The sequence below is a fragment of the Coloeus monedula genome (assembly GCF_965178545.1).
Source record: "Coloeus monedula genome assembly, chromosome: 3".
Classification (NCBI taxonomy): domain Eukaryota; kingdom Metazoa; phylum Chordata; class Aves; order Passeriformes; family Corvidae; genus Coloeus; species Coloeus monedula.
Genome location: NC_138783.1, coordinates 46,986,119 through 46,997,940, shown reverse-complemented (window position 1 = coordinate 46,997,940; position 11,822 = coordinate 46,986,119). Strand labels below are relative to the sequence as shown.

Here is an 11,822-nt window from a genome sequence, read left to right as displayed (position 1 = left end):
CCTGCCGTGTGGTGCACTGGCACCTGTAGACGGCCACCAGCCCCCAGCGCCCCCGTCCCCCGCTTTCTGTCAGCGCTGCGAGCGCTTCGCTGCATCCCCCAGCCCATGGCTTCAGTCACGCAATGCCCGCGGTCCAGAGCGCGGTGCGACCGTGCCGGCAGGACACAGCGGCGATGCAGAACGCTCTCATAAATAAAAGCCGAGCTCTGCCCGCCCGGGCGCGGCACTCTCCCGGGGCACCCGAGAGCCCGGCTGTACGTAGGAGAGGCGGCGGGCGGTGGGCAGGGGCCGCGTTATGTAAGGGCCGCGGGGCGGGGGCGCTGCGGCGGCGCGGGGCGGCTCGGAACGAGCGGCGGCGGCCGCCTGGCGCGGGCCCGCGGCGGCGGGGGCAAAGCGGCTTATCCCGCTCCCTCCCTCCCTCCTTCCCTCCCTCCGCCGGGTTGCCATGGAGACGGGCGGGCGGCGGCGGCGGGGCTGTCACTGAGGGATCGCACCGCGCTCCGCGGCGGAGGGGAAGCCGCGGCGGCGGCGGCGGCGGCAGCGGCAGCAGCGGCAGAGGCAGAAATGGACTCGCACTGCGACTGTGCCGAGCCCCCGGCCGCCGAGCAGCCGTCGGGGAGGATTAACAAAACCGCCTTCAAGCTTTTCAGGAGGAGGAAGTCCGGGGGCACCATGCCGAGCATCTTCGGGGTGCGGAGCAGAGGCGGGGAGGGGAAGGGCGCCGGCAAGCCGGGGATGGTGCGGAGCCGGACGCACGACGGCTTGGCCGACGCCGTGCTGGAGAGCAGCAAGAAGGAGGAACCGGGCGGCGGCGAACCGCAGAGCCGCGAGGCGCAGGAGCGGCCGGCCGGCAGCCTCGGCGGCCCCGCCGGCAGCGCGGTGGCCAAGTCGCACAGCTTCTTCTCGCTGCTGAGGAAGAACGGCAGGCAGACGGAGGGCGCGGAGCCGCGGGCCGGCGGCAGACAAAAGAAGGGGCTGAAGGGGATCTTCAGCAGCATGCGGTGGCACAGAAAGGACAAAATCGGCAAGGAGGAGAGGGGGGAAACCTCGGACATCCCGTCCGGCCTTATCATGCCGGGGTCCCTGACCGCCAGCCTGGAGTGCATCAAGGAGGAGACGCCGAAACCTTTGTCTGAGAGCCCGAGCGGCGCGGGAGACGCCGGGCCGGAGCCGCCGCGGGAGAAGCGCAGCGGCGAGGCGCCCGCCGCGGCCCAGGAGCCCGAGGCGAGCGGCGCGGAGCCGCGGGCCAGCAGCCCCCCGCCCCGGGAGGAGCCGCCCGCCGCCGTGCGGCCACCCGAGGAGCTCAGCCGGGAGCGACCGGAGCCGGCCGCCGGAGAGGTTGGGACTGCCAAGGATGCGGCGATAACAGGTGACATTCCAATAACGACTATCCCCCCTGTTGAACCTCACTGTGATAGCGGTCAAGAGACGGCAGCCGCCCCTGACCCTTCCTCTGTTGATCCACCCTCAGAGCAATCGATTGATCGTATTTGTTTGATGTTTGCTGACGTGACTTCACTGAAAAGCTTTGACTCTCTTACAGGCTGCGGAGATATTATTGCGGACCATGAGGAGGATGTGGGCGGCGGGAGTGGCGTCTGCGAGAAGAGCACCCCCGGGCCCAGCAAGCTGGGTGCCACCAAGAAGCACCCCACCATGGTGGCCTACCAGGGAGGAGGGGAGGAGATGGCCAGCCCCGACCAGGTGGATGATACCTGCCTGCAGGAGTTCTGGGATATGCTGTCGCAGGCAGACGAGACTCAGACACAAGCAGGAGGAAGTGGAGGAGGGACAAAGAAGCCCGAGGGGTTGAAGGAAACCCGAGGTACTGAGGGGGCCCAGAATAGGGTCGTGGTGAAACGTGGTGGCCTCCACCAGATAACCATTCACCTGAACCACAAAGAGGAGCAGAAGGGCAGGGAAAAGGAGCAGCACGAGGGTATCCCAAACAGTGATGAGGGCTACTGGGATTCCACCACCCCTGGTCCCGAGGAAGATAGTTCTACAAGCATCCAGAAGGAAACCATTCCCAGGGATATCTACAGTGGGGATGCGCTTTACGACCTCTATGCTGAGCCGGATGAGAACCCACCAGCGGGGCCTACGAATGAAGTCCCCAGTGTGCCACGCTCCAAGCCCGTGTCTCCAATAACGACTGTGAGCTCACTGAAAACACCCTCAAGCACAGCCAAGGACTCCAAGATACCCATCAGCATTAAACATCTTTCGTCGCATCCCGCCAGCCATGGAGCAGATGCCAGTAACAGCCATCACGTCGCACACCATCACCTGGCCAAAAGTGAGATGCACAGAACAAAAATCCCCGTCTCCAAAGTACTAGTACGCCGGGTCAGTAACAGGGGCGTAGCAGGGACAACGGTGAAAACTGCCACGTACCAGGACAGTGCCAAAAAGTAGTTGGGTAAGAGGTGGAGACAAAGACAGAGAACAAAGTCATTGTGGGAAAGTTGCATAGGAGACCACAGAAAATGAATTAATTTTGCATCACCTGAAGAAAGTCACCTAAAAGGCTTCCTTCGCTGTACTCCATGGGCCTGCACTTCTGAGTCTCTTCTTACTAGACTGTATGGCTAAATATGAAAAGTCAACTTCTTTTTGAGCACTTTTTTTTACATTTGTATCTTTTTTCTGCAACGCTAAACACTGGGGAGGTTCATTTTTACATGCCTTTCTGGAAGCAGGACTTGGATTATGACGATTCTTCCTCTTGCAAAGCAGCGTCATGAGTTCTTCAAGGGAACAGAGTTATAAGAGGAGCGACATGAGAGGTTCTCCAATACACTTATCTTTTAATCATTTCTCGGGGAGGAGTAGAGGGTGGGTGCCTGGCTGGCTCTGGAAATGATGTTTGCTCTACAAGATATTGGAAAAAATGCCAAGCAGAAAACAACCCACCTAACAGGTATTTTACCTGCTGTAGGAACGAGAACACTGCTCAGCAGCAGACTTGATTGACTTGTGTGCAGGAGATAAAACTAAGGAGTTAGGTGGACTTGTCTAACAGGAAAACATATTTTTGTTTGTCTGTCTGTCTGGTTGGTTTTGATCTGGTCTGATGTAAATGGATAACAGAGACACCTGACATAGGTTCAGATGTTTACATCACTACTCGTCCGATAATGCATACAATCAGGTTCAGGGAAACATTTTACTAAATGCCAATATATACACACTGTCCAAATTTATACAATAACTTGCTCGCCGTGTGTAAATATATATGTGTTTTAGCAGATTTTTTATATATTAAAAAAAAAAATCACCTGTCCTTATTACCTAGAGTTTAAGCAAGAGTTAGTTTTTATAGGTAGATAATTTTACAATTCTAAAAGGATAGAACTTTGTGTAAGTACCTTAAATTAGAGAAAAACTCTGGTTTGTATGGGCTCATGCATCCCCAGATAAGTAAGTCTGAAGTGCTGATCTTATTCCAGTGGCACATTCCATGGCTCAGAGCTGATGTTCTGACAGCACTGCCACTGCAAACCTCTATTTTCAGGGGTTTAGACAAAGTTGCTCTGGGCTTAAACCTTACCGAGAAGGAACCCAGCAAAGAAACGTGTTTTTTAAGTATTATTTTTAAAAATATATAAAATTAGTTTTTGACTATTTAAAGAAAGTTTGGGTTCTTGTTGCTTTTTATTTTCATTCTCAATAATGTCAGAATAATTTTACTTTAAGAGAGAAAAAATATGGTAAGCTAGTGGTACATAAAAAGGTCTGATGAGCTTGGATCTTAGGAGAAATGTATTAATGGCCATGACATTTTTGAATGGTGGCTACTGTACATGGGCATTGGCAACATTTCAAAGAAATATAATAGGGTTTTAATGTGCCTGAGGACATATTTTTATGATACACTGAAAAAGCTCTAAAAATCACTGAAGTCTAAAGGTAAATGTTATGTATTTACAAAATATTTTGATATAAGTATTTAATCATCAGACCACAGTTAATATAAAATATATGCTCCAGTGTATCCAAAAAATAATATACATTTTAAAAATATACATGTCTATATTATGCAGAGAATCCTAAATTCACATCATTGAAGCTAATGGGTCTGATCTTACATAGCAGTTGGTTTTATTGTCTCTTAAATTTAAAGGAAAAAAAAAGGAAAATAAATATACAGAATATACATTTGAAGGATATTAAGGTTATAGGCAAACCATAAAAAGCTAGGAAATACCATAATACAAATTGTATATATGTATATGCATGATTCATGGTTCACTGGGGAAATGACCTTAAAGTCATGAAGGTGAAATTGGCATCCAGTTTTGAAATTGCTGCAGAATTTAATACCGAGTTGCAGCACCCCAGTGAAAGTGTTAGTTTCCCTGACCATCCCCTGTTTTCATGGTTTAAGAACCTTAATACACTTCAAAGAGGAGAATTTTGTGTTTTCTTTCTGACGTGTCCGTGTGTGGTTCCCTGTGTGCCCACTCACACAGACGTGTTGTACATATGCACGTGCGGCGAGCACACAGCTCCTGGCAGGGTCTGTGCGCCCGCGAAGGCGCTCCCTGTGCACACTCACACTCGTGTGAGCACTCCCACGCACAGGCTGGGGGCTGTGCTCGAGATCTGCCTCCAAACATGCTGGCAATGGTTTTCTTTGCCTGAGAAAGGGATTTGCATTTGGTCTGACTCCACTTGTGCATTTTAGAAAGTCAAAGCTGAAACACCCTCAAAAGGATGTATGTACAGAACACGGAATATTATCCTGCTCCTCAGCCCTAAACATGACATTCCTTTTCCTGTCCTTTTGTTTTTGTTTGACTGTAAGGGATGCATCTTTCCTTGCACAACAGCTCTGCAGAAAAATCATAATTCCCCATTTTGTTCTAAGGACAAATTGTGCTGAGAAATTCTATAGGGTACTGGAAGTTGAGAGGGAGGGAGGATGTGGTGGTAGTACCATAAAAACTGGAAACACTGAGTACAGGTAATAGGAGTGGTGGGTCTTTAAACCCACTAGGAGATACCAGCTGCCATCTCTACAGGACTTGTGTGTGTCAAATTATTCATCATATGTGTTTTGTTTGCATTGTGGCATGTCTGTATTGAGAAATCAATAGTGTGACACTAAGCTTAACTCCCTCTCACTTAACCACTAACACGAATCATCATTAAAATGCTTTGGCTTCCCTTCATTCTTCTCTCTCTCCTTTGTTTTCTGCCACATATTTCCTCCATCCTCTGCATGGTGGCGGGCGGCCTCCTCCTCGGTGCTAACCCCTGGAGCGAGGAGCCCTGGGCTGGCAGCGGAGCGTGGGTGGGAGGGCAGCTGCTCAGCCCAGGTGCTCCCCAGCCGCTCCCTCAAGCTTTCTGTCACATACCCAGTGTAAGTACATTTTGCAAATCTCTTGGCGGTTTGTTTGGCTGCTTGCTATGTACATATTTTAAGGACAATCATATCCTTAAAAGGAAAATGGGAAAGTAGCTGGTAGTAGGGTGTCAGTGTTTTGAATCATTGCGACATACTGACGTTGATTCAGGGTAATGGTTGTGTGAGAGTAAAGATACAATTTAGTGTTCAAATTAACTTTGTATTTCTGAAAATCACTTTTGTCTTCAAGCAATCTATGTTTTTTATTTTGAAAGGTAATAGAAGATCCAATATTTACTAAGGCTTTCAATTTTCATACAAATATATTTGTGTAACTCCACACAGTGCTTAAAACAATCATTGAAAGGAGGTTCAAAGGCTTTCTTTAGACCTATATATAATTCCTGAAAGATCCCTGTAAAATACTGTGAGATGCCTAAGAACAAACAGTTAATGGCTTGCTGGGTTTAAAGGCTGAGACATAAAGAGGTAATGGTCCTGAGGCATTTTGTGGTAGCTTGCATTCTTATTTATGTTACTCTGTTCAAGCATATATTTTCCTTGGCTTTGGTAGGTATTGAGGTAGAAATGGTGTTCTGAGCCCCAAAGATAACATTCCCAACGCTGTCATTGTTTTGATTTTCTTAAAGAATATTGGTTTTTATTTGTTTCATTTGTTATTTGGTTGTCTGAATGATGCTTTGTAATTATCAGCTGTATGTCGTTCACAAAGGATTTTATAGATCAGGACTTGGTATTTAGTTATGTGTATTCTTTGCACTTTCAGGTCCCTACTGGTAAATTTTGTATGTTCTTAGGATTTTTCTATATATTGCGTAGTGTTTTATAGCTATCTACAGTGATTTCAGTGGTATACACTCCTGTATATCAGCACAAAAGATTTCTTTCAGTAGCATGAAGTTATGTTTTTGTGGACTTGTTTTGTCATGATAGGAGCTAAGTTTCCTGTACTAAATGTGTGGCCTGCAACAGACATAAAAGGTCTCATTTTCCATGTAGTGTGTATGCATTTTGCTCTTGCCAGTAATAGGACTCAAACGCTTGTAGTATATTTCAGACGAAATTTCATGACTAGAATAAGAAAAAACTATGTTCAGTCTTATTCCATCAATAACCAGCATTTTCTTCCTCCACTGTGAATATCCTCACTGCCCTTCAGGGTAGTAGAGGACTGAATTTCAAAAATTACGTGCATAGATGTACACTATGAAAATTAATTCACTGATTATTTTTTAATGAATCTTACTAAATTATTTATCTAAGCTAAGCGAATATTGCACCAAAGTCTTAAAACATCTGATACAGATGGCATTTTCAGTAAGATGCTATGAGTGCAGATGAGCCAAATTAACAGGCTTTGCTTAGCAAAGCAAAACCTTGTTGTTTCTTAAATTTGTAGTACTGACTGAGCTTGCAGATCAAAGGGAGCCATTGATTCTGCTATGTGGCCATGCACCGAGGTTTTTCTTTCCCTGCGCTAATGGACTACGTTCAGCAAAGGCTTTTCAGGAAGATAATGGTATGAAAGGGACAGATCACAGTAACAATAGCCACTTACAAGACAGATGGTTACCCAACAGCCGCAACGGGGGATTCTAGGCAAGGTGGCCTGAAAATGTATTTTCATAGTTACTGATATGAAAGGCTGGGGCTTCCTTCTTGGAAAAACAAATTGACACCAACTCAAAGACACTGCAGAAATTAGTCTTGGCAGAGTTTACACATGACAGCTTCTGCAGGGTTTCTTTTTCGTTTTTATTTTGGCTTTTCTCCCCCTCCCCCCCCCCCCCCCCGTTTATGTTTTTATTATGGTGACATAACCCCACGTGTCCGAGCAGAACTGCACAACAACTGACTCTTCTGAGAGTCAGTGCTGAGAATACACTGTCAGCTGTCCCCAGTGGCCTGGGACTGGTTCCTGCTGAACATCCCTCCCTTCCACTGAGGGATGGGAGGGATGGGATGATAAGATTCCCTTGTCATGAGTCCACGTGCTGTTTACTGTGAGCAGGAGGTATCTCAGTCTGTCTTGCTGTTTGTTTTCAGGGGACAGTTTATTTTTAATTTAACTCACAGGAATTTTTTACTCATCATTAGTTCATATCTTGTCTTCCTTGTGAGCATCTCGGGTGGGAACATTCAGCACTGATTTGATGTTTCCTAGGTCCATTTCACGTAGAGAGAAATGGAAGAACTTGTCATATGCAAAGGAATAATAGCTATAACCACTTGAGCCACATCATGGGGGCCTTTATCCCTGCAAAAGCAGGTTATTAAAACTCTTCTTGCCTTAGAAGGCTTTTCCCCCGAAACAGTGAGTACTATTGCCTAGGACCCTTTTTTTCCCCTCTATATCTCTCATTCCTTCTCAGCCATACTGCAGTTGCTTGGGAAACTGAGATTTTTGATCTAGCCTTCCAGCTAGAAAAGAGGAGCTGCTGCCAGTATGCCTCCTCTTCAGGAGGTCTTTGTTTCAACTTCTTGGTCTTGAAAAAAATTATATCCTCCTCAGAATAAGAGGGAAAGATACCTGCTATGTGATCTCATACGCGAGTGAGGATGTTGAGTGGTATTTTCCTGTTGTGGACAATTTAGTGAATGTAGCAGGGAAGCAGGTCACTCTTGTAGGAAAGCCCAGGAGCTGTTTGTTATGGAGACTGTGCCCAGATTTTCTTTATCTTTGGTAAGAACTGCTTTCCTTTTTCCTTTCTGTACATACTTAAAAAAATAGAGCCAAAGTTGTAGTACAGAGAGGAAAAGGTTATGCACCTCACAGGGCAAGAAGTTTAAACTGCCAGGCTGAAAGGCTTCTGGTAGCAATGGCTAACAGAAGATTGCTTTGCCTACTTTGATATCACATCCAAGCAATGCTCTGCAATAAAAGCTAATCCAGCTATGGCCACGAAGTGAGAAAACTGGCATTTGCCAACAGGACAATCTCTTTCTATGGTCCAGTTCTGCTGTGGCAAAGCTTCCACTGACTCCAATAAGAACTGGCAGAGGTTCTTAATCTCTTAATCGTAAGGAAATAGAAAGTGTTTCTTAAACAAGTCTTCCTTTTTTTTTTTTTTTTAAGATTAACATTTTTCAGGTGTTTGTGCAGTCTTTTTATATAACTGTGGTAGTGTTTTCACTGATCTGAATGCAAAACATGTCTTTCCATTGTTTTTCATCTTAACAAGCTGCACTCCTGCACATAACTCCAGTGCTCAGCATGTTTAAATTACAGCTAACACAATCACTGCCTTCCTTAATTTAACTCTTGATGGCAAAAACAGGACCAGATTCTTTCCAGAGCTCTAAACCCCCTGCTTATTTTGTCATTGTTCATGTTTTTGGTATGGTAACTAATGAAGCCTCCCTTTAATTATTGCACAGCCACATTTTAAATGTGTCATTAGGGAGAAGGTATGTGGGGACTGAATGGTAAGATCTTTAACAGCTTTTTATTATTTTGGATGATGTTGCATCAAAACAGTTGCTAAATCAGTATCAGGTTGTTTCCATGGGCTTTTTATGCAGATGCATTGGAAGCTTTGAACATAATGTGCTCGTAAAAGAAAATTGGTTATATCTGCTTTGAATTAAGGCTGACCTTAAAATGTTATTCTCGGTTAATGACAGCAGGGGGGAAGGTGTGTCCCAACTCACCTGCACCCTGTGGACTGGGGGAGCAAGGCACCCTAAGTCACCGGCAGAATTTGCTGTCTAACCTTGCCATGTGGTGCCAGCAGAGGGGTGCAAGGTGTTGCCATGTGGAGGTGTCAGCCCTGGACAGCAGCAGGAAAAGGCAGGGTGGGGGTGCTGTGCTGGGGTGGGAGTGCTGATAGGGCATCTGGGAGATGGGATGAAAGCCTTGTGGAAAAAGAAAGTTGTGTGTATACCTAAAAAATCTGTATCCTTTTCTTCTTGCACTGATGCTTGCTGGGGTTGCTGTGTTACACTGGGTTAGGAGCCAGCGTGAGTTCGGGCGTACTGAAGCCAGCACTCCTGCAGGTGGACTACTGTGTGACTGCTCTCATCCACACCTGAGCAGTGCCCAGTGTCTTGGTTTCTAAAGGCAGTTTCAGCACAGAAGCATCCACAAGTCCCCTGTAGCCCATCACTGTGGCATCTCACTGCTCTCCCATCCTCATTTTGCCAGGAAGATGCAAAGACCCAAGCCATGGGCAGAGTGGTGAGCTCTGACTGCTCCCTTGCAGCAGGAGGAGGACAAGTGGGGAGGGAGTGTAAGACACATTGTGCAGCAGCACCAACAAGTACTAAGCAACATCATCCTGCATTTCAAAAGGGGGAGCAAGACTAAAGTGGTTGCTTTTTCATAAAATTAAAATAAATCCTCTGCCATGAGTGAAATTGTAATTTGTCTATGTAATATAGACAATATCTCATTCCACCAGTATTCTCTCTGAAATCAGTGGATCTGTTAGTGCTGTTGGTTTTTATTGAGTGAAGAGCCCATAACTTGGCTCCATCTGAATTTTCCCTGCTCTGTTTTTTAATAGACTGTCTCAGAAAAGTTCTGGTGGTGAAGCTTGGGGTCCTGTTAAAATGGGGGATGAAGTATGAAGGTATGAATATGGGTGATGGAAAATACAGATTCAATAAACCCAGAAAATACAGCATGGCTTTAGACTTTTTTGACAACCCAACTCTGCTTAAACATCCTGGTGTGCCTGAGGAAAGAGTAGCAGGGACTGCATCGGACAAACCAACTCAGTGTTTCCTGCATGCTGAAGGGGACACGTGTGTCCTGTTAGAAGTCACTCAGCCTGTTTCTATAGGATGAGATATAGCTGACAGATCATGGTTAATTACAATATTTCCTTGTATTTTTTGTGTCAGCAACCTCCTGTAAGGTAGCATATGACCTATTTGAGATAACAAGCGAGTAAAGCCAGAACTCCCCACTCTTCTCATCTAAAAGGTTTGGTAATAATCTGGTGCGTCTGGGTGCACCAACTTTTTCATAATGAAAGCTCACAACATTCCAAGGGGTGTTTTTATAACAGACTGTTAGACACACTCTGCTCCTTTCCACCTCTACAAACTTTGATGAGTACGTGTCTCCTGGAATCACTGTATTCTTAATGTATTTACAACCTAACTGATAGCAATAGGTGTCTTTCTTCCCGGGCAGTTCACAAGGATATACTAATCAGTGTTTGTTATATTTTTAATTCTGTAAATATTTATTTTGGTACTCTCTGTATTTATTAGCACTGATTCTGGTGTTTGCTTATGTGTCACTGTAAATGTTGATGGTTTCAATAGTCTTGCTTCTAATGAATGTAAGGAACTCAGACTAACTGCACTTTTCTTCCATTCAAAAATCTTAACAGTGAAAAATATTCCCACTGTCATGTGTTATAATGAAAACAGTCAATAAAATCAGTTGTCACTTTTCATCGATGAATGTGAAGGTTGCTTTTTGATGTTCAAGTTAGAGCCAATCTATTCAGTGCACTGGAAAATACTAGGCTTTTCAAAGCAAGACATTAGGGAGTTATGTCACCAAAACAGCATAAAAGAGAATATCTGGGCATGTGTGCAATTTCAGTTTCATGTAGAAATGCTTTTAGCAGTTTTACTAATAACACCATAGAAGAGCGAAACTTAATTTGTTACTTAAAGAAGGATTTTCAGAAATGAGAGTTTTGGTCTTCTGGTCTTCTGTTTCATCAGCATGTGGTTTTTGTTTGGTTTTGGATTTTTTTTTTTTCCTTTAAACCACTTACACAATGAAATGGACTGAGTTTCATTTTGTTTTTCAAATCAACTTTGTTTTCTGATTTTCCTGGTTGAGAAGCAAGCAGGGAATCTTGTTCTTTTGGCACAAATTGACTTTGGAGTTGCAGTTTTGGCGTGACGGTTAGAAAATGCAGTCTGCAGTAAGCTACATTTCCCACCTTTAAAAGTCACTTCCTTCCTATGACAATTAAATTACATTTATTAGAACCTCTGGTTTGCAACTTTCTCTAAATTTTTTGCAAGTTGAACATGCATAAAGCATCTGCTTTCCAGTCGAGTTTTAATCCTTATGTTTATTTACTTCGCTGAGCTTAGTAGCACTGCCTAGTTAAAGGTTCTCCCATGGAATATACTGAGCCAGCCAGAGTGAGAACTGGAATAAAATCTGCTCAATAGTTTTCAAAGAAGAACAAAGCAAAAGGCATGAAAAGTTCATTAATGCTAGTTAGGAGCAGGACATGGTGACACAATCGATCCTATGCTCACAAAAGCGTAACTCCTCTTTCCAATAGTTGGAATGAGACTGAAGAAATGTTTTCCCAGTGATTTAGTGCACAAACAGTTTTGCATTCAGGCCTTCTCAGTCTGAGTCTGCTATTGCACGTTCCTGTCTTTTATCCCATGCATCTGAAAGCAGAAGAGTTTAATTTCTCTGCCAGAGAAGGTTTAAATTCTCTGCCACCCAGATTGCCTAGTG

The 11,822-nt window shown here is 45.1% G+C and overlaps 1 protein-coding gene across 1 annotated transcript; it reads left to right on the top strand.

The window, feature by feature from the left end:
• Positions 1 to 564: 564 nt before the first annotated feature.
• AMER2 (APC membrane recruitment protein 2) lies at positions 565 to 2,418 on the top strand (the record flags this gene model as incomplete). The annotated part of the gene is made up of 2 exons (XM_082277750.1): positions 565 to 1,369; positions 1,544 to 2,418. The coding sequence occupies 2 exons, from the start codon at positions 565 to 567 to the stop codon at positions 2,416 to 2,418; spliced, it is 1,680 nt and encodes a 559-aa protein (XP_082133876.1).
• Positions 2,419 to 11,822: the final 9,404 nt, after the last annotated feature.